The sequence below is a fragment of the Thermobia domestica genome, chromosome 17, assembly GCF_964235325.1.
Source record: "Thermobia domestica chromosome 17, izTheDome1.hap1.1, whole genome shotgun sequence".
NCBI classification, from domain to species: Eukaryota; Metazoa; Arthropoda; class Insecta; order Zygentoma; family Lepismatidae; genus Thermobia; species Thermobia domestica.
In genome coordinates, this window is record NC_137470.1 from 145,274,875 (window position 1) to 145,296,946 (window position 22,072).

The 22,072-nt window shown below is 37.2% G+C and overlaps 1 protein-coding gene across 1 annotated transcript; it reads right to left on the reverse strand.

The window, feature by feature from the left end:
* Positions 1–2,874: 2,874 nt before the first annotated feature.
* LOC145674206 (leucine-rich repeat-containing protein 51-like) lies at positions 2,875–20,461 on the reverse strand. Its single transcript, XM_081744039.1, has 3 exons — positions 20,368–20,461; positions 9,548–9,759; positions 2,875–3,343 (listed from the first exon to the last, which is right to left on the reverse strand). Exons 1-3 carry the CDS (start codon positions 20,459–20,461, stop codon positions 3,077–3,079), a joined length of 573 nt encoding a protein of 190 aa, XP_081600165.1. The 3' UTR covers positions 2,875–3,076.
* Between the last annotated feature and the right edge of the window lie 1,611 nt (positions 20,462–22,072).

A 22,072-nucleotide genomic window follows, 5' to 3' on the forward strand; every position in this document is an offset into this window, starting at 1 on the left:
AGATACTGAGATAGGCGATCTAGAGATGGTAATTCGGTTTATATCTGACCGATTTCCGAAGTGTGCTTAAACATGAAATTCGTGACGCCACCGCCACGTGTATTCTGTCGCACCACTAGCATTATGAAATATAGCCTGACAACATAATTTCCATCGCAACAAAGTACATTGGAGTACAGCTACAAGTATATTCCATTCTATTTCTCCTTGGTTTCTCATAAACAGTGAGAGCGATCTTGTAGACGCCGATAGGCAGTAAGGGCGATCAGGTAGAATTGCGCAGAAATCAATGGGCTTACGCGATGGCTTTTGACGTAAATGTCATAAAAAGGAATAATATGGATTCCCGTCTTCTGCTTCAGGTCGTGATAAAAATGGAGAGAATGGTGGACCTTTCTTCACGTGGATGAGCAACTAGTTCTTGCTGGCTACGTATAAACGAGAGCTGTCCATTTAATAGGTCGGGTCAAGATGAATTGCTGGAAGTAGGCACACATGCATGTTCACGGTTTGTTCATCTTGGGTATCTTCAAGTTTGCTTCGTAACCCTATCCCGTGTCAATCACGACTTCCATCGAGAAACTTTCTCTGCACTGACAGTAGAACTCGATACGGCACTTGCTGTCACGGTACGTAATTCCAGGAATATTACCATTACGTGTGAGATAAATGTATTGTAGGCATCATCCAATGTGATAACCATCTTCTATTTGACACTTCCTTTCCGTTCCTCCAAGTGCTTTTTGCTACAGTTTTCGACAGCAAGTCTTCTATTCAGCAATGTGCCAATTGAGAAGGTTGTGATCCCCCAGAGGGTGTAGCTGATAGTGGAAAACGTCACATGTAAACTCTAGGTCATATCACATTGAGTCCTCAATTCTCCTGTATCTGGCAGTCGATCAATTCTACGAAGCACCATAGTCTGGTAACCTTGAATGGGTCCCATTTGTTTCAAATGTGATCCATTTGTGTTCGTTTTGATATAATATCTTTATATGTTGTCATTCCGAAGATTAGACGTTTTCCCAACACTGTTTCCCTATTTAGTTGTCAAAAAATATGTGCGTGAAAGGAAGCGATAATGTACTCCCCAACAACGGGTTATTTTCTTGCGTCATTTCACTAACACTAAGACGATACTTCTGCACTTGCAAGTTGGGACAGCACGTTGATAACGAAACTGGTTTCACGTTTCTGCCACAACTACACATGTGGCAGTAATGTTGTCAAATCTGTCGGATATATGTCAACCAACCCTTTGTACAATCCGCGGCAAAAAAACCTACAACATGAGCATATAAGTTTATTGTGAAATGACAAAGTCTTTTGCTCCAAAATAAGTGTGCACGGGAGGAGGCCGAGGTTTATCTTGGCGTGATTCGTTCCACTTAGAAGTTATGTTCATTTCCTGTCCTGTTAGGCGTAGTTTCACAATAAACTTACATCCTCATGTTTCAGGTTTTTTGCCGCGGATTGTACAATAAAATGAAGAAGGATATCCGCAAAAACAAGAAACAACTGACGCATGACTCAGGGACAAACAATTGATTCAGTGCTGAAGCGTTCACCTCTAGTACGAGGAGTTCCTGATTTAATCCCAGATCTGCGACCTTGTTGCAAACATCATATGCATGTGTTTTTTCTCTTTTCTTCCCACATTGTCATTCCACAAATTACTTCCAAATCATTCACTCTTATTAATAGTCCATCTTCTTTCATCTAAAGAGCATAATGATCGTAAAACTAAAAGATTTTTTAACGAGTTGATAGAAAGGACGCCAATTAAGTGCTGAGTATCGATTAAAATGAAAGATGGCTAACTTGTGGAGAGAAAATCTACAGTACATGTTTCGACTAAAATCAATGTTATTAATCTCTTATATTTCATATTATAATTTTAAAGTCAATTTTGTCTTAAATGAGACATATTAAAATACTTTCGAGCAGTTACTATTGGTTGTTGAAATTAGCGTCCCTTTTGAGCATCGAGGCTGTATAACAAGTGGGCCTATAGTTTAGAGTATAATTCAATCGCCATAATGCTTTGAAATTTCAATGATCTCTCACCAGAAATCAAACCCGAGACCCCGTACACCAATTAGCCAACAAGGAGAGCACTATTGAATAGTGTACAACAAAAAACTTGTGTGGAAATGTCATATTAATAGGATTAAACCTGGAGGCTTATAACAGTACAGTAAAATTAAAGCATTTTCCCCGAATAATACCGTATGGCACATTTCATTGAAGCCGTAAAAATTAGGAAAACTGTAGGGAGTTTGCATATATAGCAAATCTCCACTTAGAGTTTGCCAGAATATTTGTGCCATATCTTGGACAATTGAGAAATGAGCCTTTCACTTGATGTCAGTTAAATTTTCTAAAGAATGATTCCATTGACAGCTCTGTAAATTGCAAAGTGTGCCATATATATTCACCTTAGTCGTCCAGGCCCAAAACAACTCTTGTCCATTTATAGAAAATCTCAGAAAAAAAAACATCCTGTAGGATCAATGCGTTTTGTAGAACTGAAAATATTTGAGAATTTTCAGGTTTTTCACATGAACACACTGAAATATTCCCAGTTCTACAAAACACACAAATTCTACATTTTTAAAAGTTTTCTGGGATTTGCTGTAAATAGAAAAGAGTTGTTTCGGGACTGGACGACTTATTTGGAATAATGCTCCAATTTTTACACATCAATCAGAAAAATTATACTCAATTGTTTTAAGGTAGTAAGTTTAATAGTTGCTATTAAGAAATACACAAAATTTTTACGTAGAGTAGAAATACAACTTTTTTATTTAATGCACTTAAGAATCTTTAGTACTGAAAATCATCTTCTTCGGTAACTTTTATACTCTGGTATCATTGATGCTATCTACTAGATAATGCATTTCAAAATTTAAAGTGAACGACCTGCTGAAATATCTGAAAAGCTTATAATTATTGACTTTTGATCTGAAGTGCTATGCCCTGAAGAATACTTATGCAAAGTTGTGAATCGTTGAAGATTCTATTTGTCTTTCTTTTAAGTGCTTACGTACAAGTGTACTATTCGCTAACTATGCATTTAAACATCTTTCCCATATTTTACTCTTGGTGGTGCAGGTCGTTTTCGTTCACTTGGCAATACGTGTACAAAATCCAAATAAACAATCTGATAAAGCATCTTTACTATGTGCAATCTGTACTGAGGAACACTGGATTCTATAGGATTCCCATGGAATGTCACTGATCGCAAAAGCGGCAATTCTCTTAATTTGAAAATAGGATCTAATCTCTGTAGCTTGTTGCCATGTAGATATAATATTCGAAGATTACGGAATTTCAAAAGTTCCTGTAAAAAGCAAGATCAAAGAATGTAAGTTCGATTATTACAACACAGATACATTATATATTTACAAATGTGCATTTTAAAGTTATTTTATAGAAAATAGTCATATGAAAGGATTATTCAAAAAGCGCGCCTGTTTTAGATCGTCTGGCAAATTTTTGTTTCTCGGTTGCAGACATTGTTTTGTATTGTTCCCACAAACATTCCGATTGTCGCCTTAGTCTCAATTTCTCGCACTTCCTCAGTCTGCGTCTAGTCATGGAGCAGTTTACTATAGCGCAATGTGTGCTAATTGTGTGGAAACTTTTATCAGAACGAAGAAAGTTATGCAGCAACTGTCGGGGGACTTCGCGCGGTTCTAGGGCGAAATGAGGCACCGAATGATAAGATTGTTTTTGAGGTCTCATTTCGATGGAATGCACATTGAGGAGTTGTGGTTTCAGCAGGATAGTGCCATCTGCCATGCTGCCTGCGAAACAATCCAATTGCTCCAAAAGCTGTTCCTGGATCGCCTCATTCCGCGTAATTCTAGGAAATTATTGCATACCAGCGCAGTAGAGGAGCTCATATGCCCGACGTCATTCACTATAACTGAAATTGTAATGTGTGATGAGCATGTTCATGAATTTTGTTAGTGTGCTTTGAAAAAATAAAGTTCATGATTTGATGTAACAAAACCGGTGCGTTTTTTGAATAACCCTATATTTTAAACAGGTAATTATGTTTCTTTGAATCAGATGATCCATTAAGATTGTGATATAATTTGTTTAATAAAACACATAATTTATTAGGCAAGAACTGAGGTTTTAATCTCTATGTATAAAAGAACAAAGCCTTTCTCTGCAACTGGCTGAAAAAGGTCTAAGACAAACTACTACTTAAGCTAGAAAGTTGAAAATTGGACACTACACAGGATTTGTGATATAAGATGCCAATAACGTTGATTTGTTTAAAATTTGACCTGTAATTACGGGGTGGGAGTAATGGGGATTGTAATTATTACATCTTGAACTTCCCTAACTTTAGAGACATGAACTTTGATATTTACACTTTTTGTTTGAAATATTTAATTTTGTGTTTTAGCGACTTTTGAGACCATTATTTAGAGATGCTAACTTGAGTTCACTTTACATTTTTATATTTCTATAAACAAAAAAGTGAACATTTCAATCGGTTGAAGGTGGTCGCAGGAAGAGCTCAGCCCTCCAGCTTCTTCTGCTACGGATTTATTAATTTATTTATTTACCCTTTTGAATGTGTCTGAACAATGCCTGCGATTAACCAGTGAAATTCAGAATGACTGATCATACCAGAAATCGTTTGAATTATTCATTACAAGCTACACCCTATCAACATCGGTCGTACCGGGCTCAATTTCTGGAGGGAGCTCGTGTGGTTTTAAATATTTGTTAAGGCGTAGGTTCGCGTCTCATATAGCGTCGATGCTGAAAGAGACGCTAATATACAACCAAACAACCAACTAACAAGGTTACTAGGTAAGGAAGTTCGACTGTAAATCGTTAGTTTGCTTCATTGGCATAGACATTAAATATATGAAATCTGGGCTTTATTTAATCCTTTTGGGGTTTCAGCAGCGGGATTTCAATGCATCGTCACTATTTACCCTAGGTTCACGGTTCGTACCTCATTCTCTTCAGAATAAACGGTACCATTCACTTGTCCATATCATATACCTGAAAACGGAAATTCGAGGAAAACGGGGATTTTTCTTGAAGGCCAAACAGATGACGTCATGACCCCACCACCTTGATGAGCTCCTTTTCAAGACACGCCTGATCTATTTCGCAATGCACGTATGACTAAATAGTAAAGTAAAGTCAAGTATAATAGTTCAATACACACGTATAGTATACATAGGCCTATATATACACCTTAAATCCCGAAAAGGTTAAAAGCCATAATGCATTTGGAATGAAAATATGAGCTTGTGACGCGCTGTTGTCAAATCTACAATTTTCCACATCACAGACTTGCGGATTGGTGGACGTGAGACAAACACTTACAGTGAAATATCAATTTGATTCCCGCGCACAGTAATTGGTAATTTACTGATCACTGAAATTTGGGAATTAGTGTTGAAATTATTCCGCATTGACTTTACATTGTGTTTCTTTCAGTTATCTTCAACATTTATCCTTTCTAAATTAACTGTAGGTTCATATAACTAATAAATTCGATATCGAAATGTGGGATCAGCACTGCCAATGCTTAAAGATTGGACTATTACAAGATGAAATATTACCCAACTCAATGACTCTAAAGTCATATTTATACTGAAAAAAAGGCAGTCAACTTCAACCGAAGTTATTTTGTTAGAGCATATAGAGTTGAATTGTTATGTATATAAATATATACACTTGTGCAACTGAAAGGGAATTTACAAAGCATCAATTGTAGTTTGTAATTTAAGTTCCTGCAATTTAGTCACGACATCTTTCAGTTCGACGCTGTCACACAATAAATTAATATAACCTTGCTGAATACGATGCGTGGTCATCTCAACCAGGAATATTTTGCACTTTCGGGTCATGTGAGTTTTGGGTGTAACGTCATGTCCTAGAGTTTTCTCCCACATTCTCATCCCACCAAATCACCCATACTCATTCGTTATCATTAATTCTCCGTCTCCTTTAACCTAAAATTCATAATCATTGGACGTTATATTAACAGATTTAGTTGGTTTCACTTTGCGCTTTATTAGGGTTATCCCTAGAGCGTCTTCATCATTTTTTGCGTACAAGGAAAAATAAGAATCAGCTGATCAGAGAACATGTTTTTACTTGTCAAGAGCCCATTATTTGTCTCCGTGCCTACTCTGAACATATCACTATGTTCAATAGCTGTTTGCTAGAGTCTAGGTACGGTGCAGGAGGGGTATTCGTAGGTCATTCATCTCTTATACTATAGATTCCTACTTTAAGCCCAGAGTGTGAGCAAGTCATGTCCTAAATCATGCCATTTTGCTTTCTCGAGATTTTTCATGACCTACCATTATAATTATTGCTAAAACTTTTTAAATATAATTTACTAGAATCAAGTTAGCGGATCTTAAAAGAGGATATACGTCCGTTCATCCGTTATTTCACAAGATAATTGTTGAACGAAAGAAAATAATTGAATGTTTTTTTGCGCAATATAATTGAAGAATTTTAAAGGTTATACAGCGCACTGCTAAATGGAAGCAAACATCCTTCAGCGAATGACGTCTACCGGAAGAAATTCAAACTTCCATGTGTGATCCTTTCTACTTTTACGGGTGCTTAAATTGAAACCAGAATCCAACTAAGCTTCGTCGTCGAAATAGAAATACTTGGAATATCACTCAAATGAGAGCTGGTACACTGGAATCGGACGACGCTCAGTCTAAAATCATATAAAATGAAAATGAGAGTTTTCAGAAGATCGATTAGAGATTTTTGGGTAAGGGGTTGGGAAGGAATTCTGAAATCACATAACCTGTCGATTCTCCATGGTCTCTGCTTGGCTCCTCGTTGTCCTTCTGAACATTAGTATAGCCTGTATCCTTGTTTCGCGTTACGCGCCCAGAACTCCAAAAAAGAGGCATAACTTCAGACACACGTTTCGCAATGCAGATAGACTGTTAAAGAAATTAATTGTTTCTCAGTTCTCAATCAATCGATAGATCGATGGGTGGGAAATCAATATGCATAATCAATAATCGATAAAAACTGATCTCCCTACACTACTATCTTTAGTAGAATTTATTTGCATTTGTATCCATCTCTTTCAGTTTCCAAGGCATAACAGTGAGATGTTGAAGGTCTCATTATATCTCATTTCCTTTGAGGCATCCTTTTACATGTGTTCATACACGTCACTCGATTCAGGTTGCTGGCGTTGGAGATCGGACTCCATTCCCGGTGGAAGCTCATGTGGTTCAAATCCCATGTAAAGCTGTAGGCCTACGTCTCATGTGGCCTCACTGATGACAGAGACGCCAAAATCGAATCAAATGAAATTTTTCAGGCTGCTATTTTAGAAATGCGCTGTGAGAACATTGTTTATCGTGTTAAGTCCTATTCTTGCTTGCGAGGTTACATGTGGTTGTAATACTGCATGTGATAGGAATCATCTACACTAGTGAAGGCCCTCTTCCAATTGTTGTTCTAAGAACGAGTAACTGTTGACCTGTTTCACAACAATATTGATTACATGGGCCTTCTTAATGAATTTAGAATTCATGTTCTGACAAATATAACTCTTAATGAAAATATCACTTACTTTCATTGTGACAGACCCTTCACAAATGCTACAAGCACGTCACCAAGCACCGTACTGTTTAAAAAGTTAAGCTCTGTATATCGATGTTTCGAACACTATAATTGAAGAACATATTTCGAACTGGGATATTTTTATTTCCATTTATTTTCGAACTTCCTTTTTAATAGTTTCTCCATCTTTGGAATGGAATGAGTTATGTCGGATTATGGCAACGAGAAAGTTTTTGGTGGAAGCGAGAATGCACACTTAGTCGTTTCTATTAAAACGGAATATGTCCATCTTATTCATTCACTTCTACTGTACATTTAGTAGACATTCATCGGGAATATTAAGAAACTATTAAAGGTAGGGTTGGCCAAATTCTTCCGAATCCGGGTTGCGGAAAATGTATTCTCTGGAATCGGAAATTTCACTTTCCGGATTTCGGAAAAAATCCGGAATAGAAAAAATCCGTAATTCAGAAAAATTCCGGAATTTTACCGAATTCTGAAAAATTTCCAAAATTTGAAATATTTCGGAATTCCGGAATTGGCCACCCCTAATTAATGGTGAATTTTGCAATAAATAAAGTAGATGAAAATGTTTCCTTTTGAAAATATGCTCCTCAAATGGTTTCTTCACTTTGTTTAACTTGTAATTAATAAATAAATAAAATTGCGTGACGAATCAGTACTCTCCGACACACCCTCAAAGCCAGCACCTTTTTTAATGTTGTGACAATTAGGGAAAATAGCCGATATAAATGCTTCACGCTGCTCAGTAGTATTTGTTAGCAGTTATGCCTAGTAGGCTAAAGAAGACGGTGATAATGATAAATGAATGAAAGAGCGGAATGAAGAAGAAAGTGGAAGAAAATGTCAAAACCCCGAAAAATCTCAAGCACGTGGTGTTTGTCCTACACGAAGCTCACTTGGAGGTAGCTGGGTTCAAAACAAGGACCGCTTGCAGCAGAGGTGAACGCTGTACGACTGAGCCACCGCAGCCCTAGTAGTATTATACAAGAGACTGACCAAACATAATTTACACCACACCACAATTCCTTAATCTATGAATCTCTCACAACACCACAAAACTATCTTTGGCCAACGGTCTCTGTGCAGCAGTGGTGATTGTTGGGAGAAACTACATCGATAAAATTTCATTTTTTGTCGCTGAAAAGGAATAAAACTGACTTAATGTTGTAATTGTTGTACCCAACAGTTAGAACATTAAAGGGGGCTCAGTGGTAGAGCGCTTAGCTCTCTGGTGTAGGGGGTCTCTCGTTCAATCCCAGTTCGCATAATAAGTTTTGTGGTGGACAAACACCGTGTACGTGATTCTAGTAACTCTTCTCGGGCTATCAGCCAGGTGAATGTATTAACATCCGACGTTTCGATGCAGACACTGCATTAATCTTCAGGAATTGTAATGAAGAGTCCTGAGATATGGGCATTCATATATGGTGATTATTTAGGGGCGAAGCTATAAACGGGAGCTTTTGATTGCCTGAGGGAAATGCTGGATTCTTATTGGCTGGGGGGTTGCTTGCTCCTGATTGGCTGTTTTGTCTTTGAGAAATGGCTTTACTGAATGTGTTTTTGTTCCTAAGAAAAGGCCTACCAGACAGAGCTGAGTTGAAACCCAGCCATGTTGAAACCATGTATGTGAAATATCTCGTGATTCTTTCGTTTCCTCCCACTTTTCTTATTCCACCATTTTATTTATCACCATAATAAACTTCTCGGTTAACCTGGGTGCATAATCGTGGGACGTGAAACTAAGAAAACGTCTAGTCATGAAGAATATTATGCTTAACATACATAAGAGGTGCAATATTATCACCCATACAACATGATGCATTATTGATTCTGGCATGTAGCCTATACTACGAAAAATACAATCGTGTCAGACAAGACTAATAATATTGAACATCTAACAATAATATAATATCAATGCAATACTCACGTCAGTTATATCTGTTATCTGATTGAATGAAAGGTCTAACCATCCTAATCTGCAGGGATCTACCAATAACTGAACAGCTGTTGTCAATCCTGCTGTGCTTTGCAGCCTATTGTTGCTTATCCACATGGACCGTGTCTTATATTTGCCATTTTCTGCTCGTTTGGGCAATTCACGGGTGCGGCTAATTCTTAGCGCTGTCTTAGATGAGACATCTGAAATAAAGGGTTAAATTAATTAAGTTTAATCCAATATAGTAAATAAGAACATCTTACAAGTAATCTTACTGATGCATAACCCAGTGGAGATTCAATTATTAAATAAAATATGTATGAGATTAGCAAAAGTATTGTCTATTAATAGATCTATTGTTGCAGTATTGCTTATGTCATCAAATACTGAGCGGAACCATTTCCATTGGACACATCTACACCCTCTTTCAATGTTTATAAACAATACGCAGAGATATTACTAAAATTTTCTAAGGACATTGATTGATACCGACCTCTCGAGGTACAATCTTGTTTTGAAAACACTTGACCACAACCACCATGCTTTAGAAGCGATATCCGTGCAACCGTATAGGAAATTTCAATTCCTCGGCTCTGAATAAACATTTCAATTAGTTACAGCAAGTCTACATCCGCTTCCTGTAGCTGTAGGCAGGGCCGGCCCTGGGCAATTTGTCGCTCCGTGCAATGACATCATTAGATGTCCCTTGTCTTTCTCCAGGAACACCAAAACTTAAAAGCTACGATTTTAAGTAAGCTTCAGCATCATTAACAACGGAGGGGGGAAGTGCACTTGCACTCAGAAAAGCCTAAACACTACAAATAGAATCTCCTTGTGTTTGCTTTTTCTTTAAATAAATATGTATTATGTTAGCGAAAGATAAGGCAAACAAACCTACAAGAGAAAAAATGGTGATCGAGCTATTTAATATTTTATACAATTTAATATCGAGCTTCAATCTCAATATATCAGTTTGCAATTCCAGTGCAACTAGCTCTTTTATCTTTGTTGATTTTCCTTGTACATCTCTTAATTTTTTATAAAAATACTTTTTTCCACCTTCAGTGAAATTTTTTGAGACAAACACAAGACTAGTTTTCATATCAAAACTGTGAAAAGTAACTAAATGGAACAAGTGTTCGCTACTGTTCGAGAATTGATTTCTTGTATTTGACAACAATCAAGAAATTCATGCTGGGATTTGTTTGACCATTTGCTTTAGCACTGTCCATGTGAATTTAACTCGTTTGATGCCACTCGGCGCCATATGGCGTCATTCATCCTTATTCCTGTGTGCCATTGACGCCATTTGGCGTCAAGAGGTAGTTCTCATTTTAGACAATCTCTGTAAAGTGAGACGCAGGTATAAAGCTTTTATACTCTGGTGTAGAGGTCTGCACGGGCTCGGGCCACGAAGCACAGATCACTTCGGGCTCGAGCCGGGCCCGAAACGTAAAGTTTTAAATATACAACCATATTTTCGAGCTTTATCGGGCCTAACATTGTAAATATACTGTACAAAGATATTTATGGTACCATTCTTCCAGAAGTACTTTTAAAGCAGATCTAAATTTTTAACTTGAGACGCCCACACTACAAATCTGATTATCATTTTGCAATTCAGAGTAAAGCTAACTGTGTAGTAGTGGAGAGAAAAACCAAAAGTAACAGAAATAAACATATTTAGCTTATCCGTGAGTGAAAGTTTGAGAAGCCAGAGAGTGGATTCCATTCTTTTTCTTCACAGCAATCGACAATGACTGCTTTGAGGACCGGGGTGCGAATTACCGGGGGGATAAGGGGGATTTTCCCCCTCAATCACATTTTGTTCTCCTCCAAAGAAGTCAGCTGAAGTATTCCCACCGGGGATGCTCGCTTTCCCTCCAAAACTATGCTTAGTATAACGCCAAATTTCACTTATTTTTGCCATTTCTTCTCAGTTTAATCTAGTTGTATTTCGAAATGAGCATGTAAACTATTCACTTTTGATCATTTCCAATTTCCTCACTATTTTCACCGTTGTTTAGTTGAAGTATATTGTTATGATTACGGTTGTAACTTGCAATCGTATCCTCATACCCTTCAGTTCGTCGTCATTCGTGAATTTGAATATACTAATTGCGCATAACAAAGTCACATAATCGGTTTATAAGTGCTCTTAGTGGTTATCCAAGAAGAAGTAAACAAATAACTTCTTCCACCATACTTGGCGAAGGTCGGACATGTCATTCATCCTATATATATTTATTGATTATCATCCCGTTTATATTTTTGTCATATTTCATTTTCCAGTATATTCTTTGTTAGCGCATGGTTCTCATTCCCTAGTAGTTTGTGTGTATGCAACTCAAAAGTAGCGTTTAATTTGTGGTAATTGGTGTAGTAGTTACTGCCTTTTACAGTTTACGGAAATGAACTTTTGAAACTGTACTCAAAATGTGAGATATATATTCTCTCGTGGCTATATGTTAGCGTACACGCTGGGGATGCACCCCTAGTGAGCAGACATGTTAGTGAAGGTGAGCAGGCGCATAATTGAAGATTTGCTTCAGCATTTGCTAATAGAACAGGTTCTCCATGTCATTGTCTGTTTCTGTATAAGCACTTCAACTGGAGCGGGCTGTATAAAGTTAACCTTTCATTTTTCAATCTTTCTTTTCGCTGTACAGTTTGTTGTCCACGCCAATAATGTTGTTTGGAAAGTTTCAATGTAATGTTTATACTTTATTTGAATAACGTAGCACATAGTGAATCAACTCATATGTAACCTAACAGTAAAGTAATTGTAAGTGTTAACTTCCTGAGCTCCGTCACGGGATCGAGATTTTTAAAAAAGCATGAAGAGCGCAGCTTTCGCCTGGGGTAGAAGCGCAAGCTCGAAATTTGAATTGAGAGTTTTTAAATATTTGGCCTTAGATTTGACCTTGATGAAATAAATCGGGTCCAGCAACAATCCATTTCTCGTTAATACGTAGATAAAAAAAAGGTAAGTCCGGTTTAACTGATAATTTTAGAGGATTTCATAATACTGAAGTAGGTTGTCTTTTGCAAGGCGCAAGGCGCATTTTGTAATAACGCAAAATGGAAGATTTCAATATGAGTGGAAAAATTAACATATGCTTGTGATCATAGCTATCGCTCGGGCCTAATTATTAAGTAAATAAACCTTAGAGAGCTACGGACACAAGAGTGAGTAAGATTAGGTGTGAGTGTGCATGTCAGATAATATATACGTATATAGTTATTGTGTAGATTAATTGAATTAATAAATCTCTTATTTATTACGGATGTCATATTTGTGTGGGGGGGAGAGAGAGGTAATACATTCTTGTCTCATTTTGAATTATTGCACCTTCAAACTTTACGTCCTGTTGGCCTAATTTTATCCCTCCCAATATAGATTACCTCATTCGCACATTGTTGAGGACTATCAGAGTGAGTTCAGTACACATCCATTTGCATAAGAATTTGCACACATTGACACTTTGTTTTAAATATTTGGAGTATTCATTTCAAGTTGGGCATTTCAAGAGAATTTATATAAATGAAATGAAGTATTTAGGTTGACGTCCCACGTTTATGCATCGAGGCTAAGGGGGACGGAATTTATATAAACGACCATCTTCTTTAGAGAATTCATATAGTTAACAAGTGTAAATGATAAGCCTTATTTCGTTATTCTCTCTGAATCGTCAAAGCTTTTAGACTGAAAATTAAACCTATAAGTGTTGTACATAAATATACAATTTTGCGTTAATTATTAAGTTTCCGCAATTTGTGCTTATTTGATTATCACACGAGCTCGGGCTGGGCTCGGGCTTAAAGGATAAAGCATATTTCGGACTCGAGTCAGGCCTCATATTATAAATTAACTGGCCGGGCTAAAAATTCCCGCCCATGCAGATGTCTACTCTGGTGGCACACAGTGTTGGCCTGTCAGTTTCTGTAGTGTGCTTGGTTTCCGCTAGATGTAGCTAGTTTGTTGCAAAAGGCTGAATGTTGCAAAAGTGTAGGTGGCACATTGGGTTGGGGTACTGAAATCAAGGTGGCAGCGAAAGAGTTAACCTAAACATGATTTATGAATGTAGTATTCAAATAGAAGGTCATCTTATTAAATTTAACTACCATCATCATGAAGTCTGTTTCGAACAAGAAATATTTATTTTAAATAATATAGTTATGACAAATTTTGACGCCCATTGAAATTTGCCGCCCCATACAAATGCGCTGTTGCACATAAGATAAAGCCGGCCCTGACTGTAGGTAAGAGAGCAGGATTCAAAGAGAAGAGGCTTTCCAGGTCTTATTTAAACACGACTGTAAACAAGACCCATTCAACTCACAGAAAACTACCTGGGGAATAAAATATAGAATACCGATTATTTTGTTAATTAAAACACGAACACTAAGAATACAATTTTAGGGAGAAGTGCCTATTCTTCACATGAGAAAAATAAGATTTATAGATAATGTCTGAATGATAATACAAACTTCATCTGGTTTCAAAATAGGTAGTGGTGAAATTTTTATTTCACTGGAACCTCACAAACTCACTCATAAATAACTTTCTGGAGCGTCAAGACCGAATCAAAATGTTTTCTGACCTTTAAAGCAGTGGATTGACATCAATTAATTCGTTACTCAAAGTATTTAGTCCCTCTTTATCGCTCTAAAATCCACTTTTTTTATAAACTCTCATAAATGTCACTTTTCGAAGTTAAGAATAAGTTAGATCGCTTTCTTGTTACTTTCGAAATCAATGAATTTCTCCCATATCGTTATTCAAAATTATTAGTTCCAAATTGAATTTTGTAAAATTCTACCCAATTTTTTCCCCCGGCTCAGTCTCGAAAGTTATCAAAATTGAATTATCCAGTTATATATTCATAATCTGAATAAAAGTGGATAATAATAACAGAAAATTCTTTTAGTCATCGTATTTATCCTTCAGAATGGAATTTCTAAAAAAATAAACTTAGACCTATCTATAATTCGTGGCATTAGGGAAATATTTTTACAAAAATTCAACTTTTAACAACTAACGCTTCTAGACTTTCCACGAAATGTGAGAAAGAGTTAAAAACTCCTTTACTGATCCCCCCACTCATCTAGAGGCTACCGCGCGAATTTGGTCAACGAATTCCCAGCTTCGATTCCCAGTGGGAGAGCATTGAACTCATTATGGTCGTTCGGATTCTGTTTGAAACTGTAGATCCAATTCTTATACAGAGGTGGACTGGGAGTACAAGGGCCCACCCGGAGAATGATGCTTAAGGGCCTTGATGAAGCGGGCTTCATAAGGGCTCCCTTTGCCGCCCCCTACCTGGATACGCCAATGCAAATACTACGAGAAATCCCGCTCGGGAGAGTTGACGACCCTTCAACCCCCCGACATGGATCCGACTATGATTACAATAAAGCTTTCTTAAATTGTTTCCGAAAGTTAAACTGAATTATGAAACAGAAGATAGGCCATAGAACCAATACGATGTAGCAAGGATACTCCTATTTCATTTTTTAAAAATTTTAACTGAAAGAAAGACAAATTATACAGAGAGCTCCGGTTTCGTCCAGTAGCTAAAACGTCGGGCTTTTGTTTACCCTATCCCGGGTTCGATTTCCGGTGGGGGTGCAACTTTTCGGTCTTCGCCCAGCGTCGTAAGTCTGCTCTCGGAGCAGCAATTAGGGAGGAGAGCGGGTTCGAACCCTGCCGCCGGCCATCCTGATTGAGGTTTTCCAGTATTTCCTTCAATCACACCATACGAATGCCGGGATGACACATTGAATAAGGCCCTGAACGCTTCCTTCCCATTCTCTTTGCTTGCGGCGTGCGTCGGGGACGTCATCCCCGAGTCTTGAGACAGGCTTGTGTCAAAAATGCCATAAATGCCTATAAAGTTTCCTTTTTCCCTATATTCGCAAATGGTCCTCCGTCAGTGCACTATTGTTAGATATACTGAATTAGAAACCCCATCTTGCTATCCCCCTTATTCTTTATCGACTCGATTAAAAATATATCGAATCGATTTAAAAAATTGCATCAGGAATGGAGACTTATCCGAGTTTTGAAAACAAGTAAAAAAAAATCATAATTTAAAAAGTAAAGATTTGCAAGAAAGGAGTGGTGCGTTTCCATTGGGGTTCAGTATTTCCCATGTATTTTATATATACGATAAAAAATGTCCCAATCTAATGCCTTGTTAATTCCCACAGCTTTGTAATGTCTTTGTTACTCTTGGATAAAAACATGGAAAATATTCCATGAAAATCCTCCTACCGTAAGGAAACCATGTTAGCCATGGAGTTGGAAACGTGAGTTGTGGCGTTGGAAAGAACCTGGCCCCACATGTTTGGGCTCAGGTCGCTTCTATTCGATATCAGATATATTGCGCTGTTCCTTACTGACATGCAGCATCACAGTATTGTCCTGTAATGTTCGGTTGAATAACATTCAGGTAGGATAATAAAGAAACTTACTTTTGTGAGCAAAAGCATGGAAAATATGGCATGAACATCCTTTGGGGCCCGATTTCTTGGTATTCCGGCCCCGGGCCAGATTTACGACACCGGTGTGCTCATTGGAAACCAACGCTTTCCAATGCAACAACTCACGTCCAAAAACTTCATGCTTCATTGGTGAATAGAAGGGACTCGACCCGTGCTTTCTGAGCTCGATGTCTGGTGACATCAGGCCAAACCGGTAGCCAGCCCAAAAATGTAGGGGCGGCTTAAGTTAGGGGGGCCGATCCAACCTTATTATAGTTCATTTGAAAAAATACCCCGAAAATTTTAGGGGGGCAGAAAAAATTAGGGGTTGGTCCCCCTAGACCGCATTGGATACGGGCCTGCATCAGGCCCAGGGCTCGATTTGTGACATCACCACTTTGCTCAATGGACCACGACCTTTCCACTCCCATCTCTCACGTCCAAGAACCACACATTTCATTGGTAGATAGAAGGGACCCCATCTCGAAACTTCGGGGCCCGATTTCTGGGGCTTCGTGTCCGTTTTCTGACATCACCGCTGTGCTCAGAGGATCATTATTTGTCGCCACCATTCGCGTCCTACAACTCCATGTCTAACATGGTTTCCTTACCGTAGAAAAATCGGTTCCATGCTCTTTTTATGCTATGGATTGCACATCACATTCTTAATACATAAATTATGGACGAAATTACATTTTCGAGTTAATAACTTACATGCATTTTTGAGACTTTTAAAATTGTCTTACATATATTTTAACAAGTTAGGTAGGGGCCCCCTTTCCCTAGTGCCCCCTTTCGCTAGCACTACGGGTCCGTTAGTTACGCCACTACAGGCTTCAACGAACAAACAAAGAAGTCTTCCCCTTCATGAATGCGTTTTGCAAAATACTACTTTATCCTCGTCTACACTGCAGTGGTGCCCCCTCCCTTATATTCATGACGCACCCCCCCCCAATTGTCTATCCGTAGATGTTCTTCCATGAAAAAAAAACTTTTCGATCAATCTTTACACCCCCTCAAACATGTTTATATAGATTTTTAACCCCCCCCCCAAATATTTCAATGACGCAGTTTGCGTCATAGCCCCCCTTTGTGGGCACCCCTACCTATACTTCAAAGAGAAATCTGTACAAAAACTGTGAATTCCTGTTCCAAATTGTTTCGGAAGACTTGTGAACGACGAAACAAAGCATTTAGGGTCTCGTTTTGTAAACTCCCTATCTACGGGCGAAGGTTTAAGTGAAACATTTATACAAAATGTCAAATTGAACAATGCTGATATGCTCTCATATCTCTCGTGCGACAGATTGCTGGTTCGTTTCTCGCGCACGCAAGCTTGTGGTAGATATCATCATGTTTGTGTATTGTCTTGCGGTTATCTAGTTCTCTCTCATATTCTCATTCCACTGTCTTTTTTTAAATAATATTTTACTTAGATTAATCACAAATATCTTCTGGCATAAAAACCATATTGTAGGACGCAAAACTAGACATTTCATTTTACAATCAGCCTTGAAATATGGAAACTACATATGCATACACCTGATTCCTTTCTTGGCTTGGAGTTAAAACGTACGTGGGAGGATCAGCAAGATGACGAGGGCCATATTTCTGGTGTTTCGTCTATTATAGAGGAATGAGGAATGTGTGGTAATTTTAATACATGGAGTTGGCAATTGTGCAGAGTTTCAGCCACCCGCCACCTATGGCGCTAGTTTATGTAAATGCAAATGGTGACTCGTTTGGAAAACTGGTCTCGCGAAGCGCCGCTGTCATACTTACGGAGTTTTTGGAAAGAGGGCCCACAGTGACCGCTGACCGGTACTCTGAGACCTTGACACGATTGCGCGAAGCAATCAGGTGGAAACGGCTAGGACTTCTCGCCGAAGGCGTCATCTTTCTTCACGACAATGCGCGCTCGCATAAAGCCCAGAAGGCCATCACTCTGTTGATACAGTTTCGCTTGGACGTCATCGACCACCCTCCCTTCCAAGCAACCTTCACCTGTTCCTACACTTAAAGGAACACATAAGAGGCCGTCAATTCGCTTCAGACGAGGACGTAAAGCATGTCGTGAGAACGTGGCTGAACACGCAAGGACAGGATTTTTACGAGGAGGAAATCTTCAAATTCATCCCACGACGCGGCAAGTGCCTTAATCGACATTGAGACTATGTCGAAAAATAACGTAATGTATGTACACTCTGTTGGCTGTATTAGTTGTATGAAATAATAGTCTATATATACGTTTCACTGCAGGCTTTGTAATCTTACTTTCTAATCTCCCCTCGTACCTTAATTGAAATGAGTTTTTATGAGTCAAGACTTCGAGTTGTACGCTCCATAATTATTTCTATGATTATGTCTTTAGTTCAACATCCAAGAAATATACCCTGCTAGCTAAACGAGGCGATCATTAGCAAAAGAATTGAAGTAGCAGTGTCACGTGTACACCGCGTAAAGAAGTTTGTATGGTGTAATATTTTCTCAGTTAATAATGAAATAATATAGAAATTTAATTTCATATGTACCTCCATTGCTTTTCTTATGTTGAAAGAATTTTCACTTTTCAGTTCTATCTTTCTGACACATCATAAAATATAAAACGGTTCAATTTTTATGGTTCTTTGACAAAACTAGCCCTGTGTTATTCAAATTGCCCCTATATTCTCTGAACTCTTACTTATTAAAATTATTTTTTTAAAGCTGCATATGACACTTTCATGCTTGCTACATAACAAAACTAATTGTTATATTGAAGCGTGATTTATAGCACCTCCTACGAGGGCGATTGCAAAAGAAGTGGAAATTATTTTTTTCTCGAAAATGGTAAAGAATTAAATGATTCTGAAATATCCAAATGGAAGGTTAGTTCATATGTAAACATTAGGTGTAGGGAGGTGGATGAACACACACCACCATAAAGATACAGAACGAGAAAAAAAGACGAAATAAATTGTTTCAAACGTGTTTCTGTCAATTGTAACTGTATGCAATAGTACATTACAAACAATGTGCATCAGGAGTCTTCCCAAGAATCCACAAGATGGCAGGGACTCTAAGATGTCACAGGCACAGTCGTGTCCAAAATGATTGTCGCATATCTATAACTGTCTTCTTGTAAGAATATAATTTGATGATGATTTTGCAGGGTACTTTTAATACTGATACCATGTGTATAATCGGGAAATGTATATTTGTAGTAAATTTCATAGGAAAAGAATTATAAATACGAAAATTAGAATGAATGAAACAAAATGTTGCTAAATGGACAAGAAAGTTTTATTTTCGCTTTATTGTTCTTATTTGCTGCTCGCTTCACATGGAATTTGCCACATACATGTCTTTCCCGATTATACACATACTAACATTATAAGAAATATCGGGCGAATTTGTTATCACATTTTATTCCTACAACATATTTATAGACATGCGACAATAATTTTGGACATGAGTGTACGTGTTCCTGCCCTGTATTATTGTGTACTGTTGCAATTGACAGTAAAACACGTTTCAAACGACATTTTTTGTCCTTTTTCTGATGCTATATCTTTATGGAAGTGTGCATGTTCATCCATCTCCCTCCATGTAATGTTTACATATGAACTAACCTTCCATTTGCATATTTCAGAATTTGTTTTTCATTACCTTTTTCGAGGAAAAAATAGTTGCCATGACTTTTGCAATGACCCTTGTATATGAAATATGTTCAAATGAATGACTTTTTTTACTTTCTAAAACAAACAAAAAATGACCCAATATCAAAGATCGTGCATTTCTATCCAATGATTTAAAAAAGAGACATATGATAATAGTGATATTTCCCGAATTCCCTGAAATTTTTCTTCTATTCCCTATTTGCATCCTCAATAGTAAAATCGCATCAGTAAATAAAATATTCATATCTTAGAACTTTAAACCTTCATATGGTAAATAAACAAGTACACTCAAATTAGTAAGCTATTAAGAAACAGAGAAATATTTACTAAAGAATATACATACTTTAGTCATTTTAGTACTTAGACAATAACTTAGAAAAAATAATTCACAATAAAATTAAGAAAACATAAATGCAACAGAAATATTGATTACTAATACATGTATGTGTTATTACGAGATATTAACTATATTTTTTCGACATTAAATATAACACCTGAAAGAATATATAGAAATTGGTATTGTTCACATTTCAATGCAGAATATTAAAATAGATAATGATTTCCTAACATACCCTTGATCATTAAGATCTTTCTCTACACAAAATCTAAATGTTGTGCCCTCACTGTAATTTTTATATGAAAATGTACAGAATAGAATATACTCACTATTCAGATGTGATATTCTTCTGAATGAAATGTCAATTGGAGTGCCATAATCAATTTTTTCTGCATCGCTTCTTTTAGACGGTCCTGGCGCCATTTTGATTCAACGCATTTCTAAGTAACTATAACAATAGCTTTTTATAATAGATATTTCCTTCCGAAGCAATTGTTGTCAACAATGAAAAACATAAATATATTCTGTCACATAAATTTTAATTGCCTATTTTTAATTAATTTAAAGATATGTTTGCAGTTTATTTGCAACACCGGAAGTGACCAAGTTGTTTTCCAAGAAGAGTGATCTGATAAAAAGAATCCATTATATGAAAATAGATATGAAATTCTATCTGATCATATCACGCAATAAATATAGAATCAATTGAAAGGATACTAGGCTATTATCAACTTCAGGTTCCAAAGAATTATATGATATTAAATTGATTAAAGTGTATGTCCTAAGAGAGGAGCGAAGAATCATACTTTATAAGAAAAATCGAGTATTGGAATAACTACTGGACCAATAAAAATAATACGTGAAATGATTACCAATCGTAGACTTTGGAAGCGTCTTGTTATTAAATTGATTAAAATGCATATCGTAAAGGTGGAGTGGAAAGGAAAATAATTTAAATAAAAAATTGAGTGATGGCATGTAAAAATAATAAAAAATGATCGATATCAATATCTAATCCATAGTTCTTCGAGTCGTTGAGATGAATACTGACTCTCCTGCTGCAATCCAAGTTCATTCTTCGTCGGAATAGTGATGAGAGTTGAAAGGGACGTCATTACGGACATTTATCGCTACACATATCATTGTAATCCACATTCTAAGGAAAAAATGAGTTTAAGGGAGTGAGGGATGGCTGGTGGAAATGGGATACCATTACGAATTTGTATCATTGCATTTTCATTGTAATCTGTAGCCTAAGGGGGGCAAAGACGTTCAAATACTCCACATTTGAAGAAGGGCTCTTTCAGCTAGAATCCAAATAATGTAATATTACAGTTTTGTAATATTACAGTTAAGGCAGTAACCATCATAATATATCTTCTTATCTGTCATCTTAAGCTGGAAGTATCCAGGCTCGTTGCAATTTAAAAAGAAAGAAAAGTAAAGAAATCGGCTATGACAAAAGACCAGTGTCAAGATTTAGGTTATAAATATTAGTCTCCTATACAAGAAGGATCCTGTAAAGTTGAAAAACGAGGAAGTAAGAAATCTTTTCGTTCAGGAATTGGAAGAAAAATACTCAAACAAGGGAACAATAGTTGCAGCTAGTAATAGGAAGTGGGAGCATATTAAAATTTCGCAAACAGCGGGCTACAGAAGAAGTAGTAGGTTACCGCGAACACAAAATAGATAAGAAATCATGGGTGACAGAACAGATGTTGCAAAAAATGAGGGAAAGGAAAATTTGGAAACAGGTTGATACGGAAAATGGCAGAAAGATGTACAGGAAGTTCAGCAACAAGTTGCAAAGATAAACAGACAGATCAAGGGAAAAGCTTTACAGAAGAAAATGCGGTGATATAGAAGAATTAGAAAAGGTTGGGAAATATGAGGAAATGTACAAGGAGGTGAAATCTATAGGACTGTGGAGGAAACAAGGGGTATTGTGATGGCAGTAGACAATGAGAATGGAAAGGTAGTCAGCGAGAGAAGTGAAGTCTTAAGAAGATGAAAAGAATATCTTGAAGACCTATA

Coding starts and splice junctions, on each gene's coding strand:
- LOC145674206 (XM_081744039.1), bottom strand. CDS start 20,461: ATGGCGCCAGGACCGTCTAAAAGAAGCGATGCAGAAAAAATTGATTAT. Junction 9,760..20,367: donor AAGAATATCACATCTGAATA/GTGAGTATATTC, acceptor CCTTTATTTCAG/ATGTCTCATCTAAGACAGCG. Junction 3,344..9,547: donor AGATAACAGATATAACTGAC/GTGAGTATTGCA, acceptor TGCTTTTTACAG/GAACTTTTGAAATTCCGTAA.